At 32.4% G+C, this 4,114-nt stretch overlaps 1 protein-coding gene across 1 annotated transcript in view; it reads left to right on the top strand.

The window, feature by feature from the left end:
- LOC117110528 (versican core protein-like) overlaps positions 1 to 4,091 on the top strand; it is a 26,169-nt gene extending 22,078 nt beyond the window's left edge. Inside the window, exons 15-20 of the mRNA XM_033253275.1 lie at positions 373 to 487; positions 862 to 929; positions 1,083 to 1,194; positions 2,495 to 2,586; positions 3,509 to 3,614; positions 3,951 to 4,091. Coding sequence (XP_033109166.1) covers positions 373 to 487; positions 862 to 929; positions 1,083 to 1,194; positions 2,495 to 2,586; positions 3,509 to 3,614; positions 3,951 to 4,091 — 634 coding nt within the window. The remainder of the gene's footprint in view (positions 1 to 372; positions 488 to 861; positions 930 to 1,082; positions 1,195 to 2,494; positions 2,587 to 3,508; positions 3,615 to 3,950) is intronic.
- The last annotated feature ends 23 nt before the right edge of the window (positions 4,092 to 4,114 follow it).

Below are 4,114 nucleotides of genomic sequence, written 5' to 3'. Positions count from 1 at the left end.
TAAGTATATTTATAAATTATTTAATATTTTTCCAATATAAGTAACGTATAGTACAGCAATTTTATCGGATTAGCACATTATGAAATGTCTATTGTTGAATCTTTTATCATAGTGTTACTATTTACCTATTAGGCCTACCATTAAGCACTCTGCAGATCAGTGCTACTGCTGATGATAGTGATGATGATAGCGCATAGAGGCTTTTTCTCATGATGCGCTCTACAAATCCAACTATTATTATTATTATTATTATTATTATTATTATTATTATTATTATTATTATTATTTGTTGTACTTATATTTTCAGTATTATAATACTATATATAGGCCTACATGTATCTTTTGTTTTTATCATTCGACTGATACTTTCAGAAATAGTACGGATGAATACAGATATTTGACGGAACTATTTATATGCAATGTTTATGATATCGTAACCAATTCCAGCCTCGAAGCTAAATTGAATTTTAGCATATTTAAGAAAATGGTAAGTAAATGAAAAACATTGACATCTCATGTGAGATTTAATAGTCAAAACGTTAGATAGTAGATTATCATAATTATATTCATATAATATTTATGTGTTATAATTTAAAATTATATAGAAGATAACTAAATATTTAATCATGCTTTCTTCAAATATGCCTTAAAAAAGTTAGAACAGAATAATAATCGTTTTCCCACTAATTAACAAACGGACAACATATTACCATTCCTACATTTTTGCCTAGACCAGAAATATGTTTTAGAAATAATTTCAAGAAAATCGGACGACTAAAAAATGGAATATATGCTTCCTAAGTGCTAAGTGAAGTTTATGTGTCTATTTGTGGTGATTTTTATTCAACTTTTATCATAAAGGAAACCTACATCGAAACTGAAGCTGTTGTCAAAGAGCCAATTTGCCTATTTTTCAACGAAACACAACAGTAAGATTTATATTGTTTGCTGTAATTTATAAATCTTTAAACAGTAAACGGATATGTTGTAAATGAAGTAAACAATAAGCAGGGAACAATGAAGCGTAATTTGCAATTAGTAAAATAATATATTGATTGTCATACGATTTTGATTCAATGAAGGACTTGGAGTGATGAAGGTGTGATAACCACTGACCATTCACAAGACAAAGTATCTTGCTCTTCTGACCATATTACCAGTTTCAGCGTATTGATGAAAGTTACTAAAGCAGAAGTATGTATTCGTTCATATTTTTCATCTCAATTTTTCCTTGATGTACACACAGTGCCTCAAATGTATTTTGAACTTATATAACTAAAGCCTGTGAAATACATTTTTCTATATAGGCACCACATACATATAGGCCTATATATATAATATTGAAGGAAGTTAGCCGTTAACACTGCTGAATAAAAATAATATAAATCATCACATGTACATATACAGTGTTTAATAAGGACATGATAGAACATCGTAGTCTACCCTGTAACCCTGTAACATTTGTAGCTGTTTAGTTACGGCACTGAAAGTATTCTGTTTAGGTCCAGGTTGATAAGCTGACGGCATAAGAACTTTACAAGTAAAAGTACAAATGAAGGGTAGAAATAAAATCGACAGGAAAGTTTCAAGGAAGGCAACGTCACACATGCATAAAATGCCTCCGACGGGATTTGGACCTGTTCAACCATGAAGCCTTCGTGGTCTAGTGGTTATGACGCTCGCCTTGTCAGCGAGAGGTCGCAGGTGCGAATCCCGTCGGAGGCATTTTATTACACATTGACTTTTATAGGACTTTATTCGTTGAGAAGCTACAGGGTAGCCTACGATGTTCCATCATGACCTTATTAAACACTGTATATTTACCTTTGATGATTTATATTATATTATAAAGCCACTTAAAGTCATAAAGAACATTTTATATTTTTGTAAGCTTATGTTTTAGCTACGCCTACCTTTGGCACGGTGTGGAAAAGCATTACATTTCAAACTTCATGTTAAAAAAAACAATTGACCAGATAAACATAATAAAGCAGTTCCTTCTTTAAAAAGTTTGTCTTTCTTTTGAAGGATTAATTTTCTAAAAAGGATTTTACTTCTAAATAGGCTTACTTAAATATTCTACTACCTATGTAGTTTACTTCACAAAACCGATTTTGTGAGACTGTTTCCTACCAATTGGTCTATCGGCTCAAGACCGTTAGTGACTGATGTGACATGCATGTGTGACGTTGCCTTCCTTGAAACTTTCCTATCAACTTTATTTCTACCTTCATTTTGTACTTTTACTTGTAAAGTTCTTATGTCGTCAGCTTATCAACCTGGACGTAAACAGAATACTTTTGCTGAACTAAACAGCTACAAATGTTAGGCTAATAGTATATTATAATTTTTTTTAACGGAACATGCTTAAAGAGAGCAAACTGTAGCAAGGACTCTTTGACTGTAGCTCCAAATCATGCGCTGTTGTTATTGTTATTTTTGAATGTTTAATGATGTAGATCAAATGATAATCATTGGTTTCAATTACATACAGGACAGCAAAACTTTGAGTCTGATGTCGAGAGTGTGCGGTTCTCTGTCACTCATCGCTTTGGTTGTTTCTCTTATCGTGTACTGCTTATTTCCGTAAGTTATGTAAATTATTATTTTTTTTTTGTAATTTTAAATGGTGATTTCAAGACACATTTCGAGAGTAAACCTAATACAACTACATACCACATCGTAGTAAACAACATATACATTTTAATTATAAAGAAATAACATTAGATATAAGTAAACCAAAGTAGGAGAGTAACACATTATTGAATTATTGTATACAATTATTAAAACCCGTAAAAACAAATGGATCAAATAAAGTAGGATGATATAAACAATTAACAATAATTGGAACTCAGAAAGATAAATTTATCTCTTTATCTTTTCAATACTTCTCAAATTCTCAACAACATTTCTTATGCTTTTTTTTAGTCTGGGAGTTAAGATAAAAGTAACTATAGTATAAAATGTCTAAAATAGACTGATAGTTGTCATAAAAGTATTACTAGGGAGTTTTCGCAAACTTACGAAAACGATTATGAATAGGGATAGGCTCCTACGTCATCCAATTTGCATACAACCCTTCCCTACAATAGCATATTTTGCCAGATAGAGCCCCGTTATCATCGAGTCCTCTCCAACCACTTTATTTTCAAACCCCATCAGACCCGCCATTTTAATACCACTAGACAAGCCACTTGTATGATATCATAACTGTATTAGCACAGCCTTTTAACAAACCAAAAAATTGTATATAAAAAACTATTGTCTCTGGCAGGATTACAGCTTGTAACCTCTCACTACAAAGGTGCGTGTGTCTTATCGTTAGTCCACATATACCTGCACAGATCTAACCCACAAACAACTTTTCTCATACAAGTGGCTTGGAGCTCACACATGTTTAAGCGAGAAACTGGCTTGTACATAATTGTCGTTGCTAATTATAACATTAAGGTATAATTATTAATAGAAAAATATACAAATGCATATTTACTTGTTTACCTGTAAATAGGGAACTATGGAAAGCACTCCGCGTTTCAATTCACAAAAACCTGGTCGTTAACATGATTTTGATGCAATCACTCTTTATTTTTGGGATCGACAAGACAGTCCACAAGGTAAGTAGCCCATCACTGTAATACATTGTTTATCATATCATAATTTTATTATCAGATTCAGATTATTCTTTATCTGTATTTATTTCAATTGTTTCCCTCAGCAAAACATCACATTAATAAACAACACATATAAACACCGTTATAAATATATTACTATTACATTACTATAAATGTGTTTAACAATTATTTACTTACAATTTCGCTACTGGCAATCCTTGGTCTATAATTACATACCTTACTTTACTTATGCCGGGACTAGCTTCTTTCCCGAGCAATGAATTCTTTCCACAATGCACGGTCTTCCGTCAAGCATTTTATTCTCTTCGTCTGTTGAAGCATCTGTCCATTCGTAGGACATCAATGCAAGTCTTAGCTGGTCTACCTCTGCCGCGTGCACCATGTCCAGAAGAGTTGATTATGTTCAACTTGATCAGTGCTGCTGCTGCGATAACAATGTCCTCATCATTCGCCATCTGACGGTATCTGTTAAGCGAGGTATA

Source organism: Anneissia japonica, unplaced genomic scaffold (assembly GCF_011630105.1).
Source record: "Anneissia japonica isolate Jap-2015-1 unplaced genomic scaffold, ASM1163010v1 scaffold3434_len466720_cov178, whole genome shotgun sequence".
Classification (NCBI taxonomy): Eukaryota; Metazoa; Echinodermata; class Crinoidea; order Comatulida; family Comatulidae; genus Anneissia; species Anneissia japonica.
The sequence above is the reverse complement of the archived record's forward strand: the minus strand, read 5'-3'. Positions and strand labels throughout refer to the sequence as shown.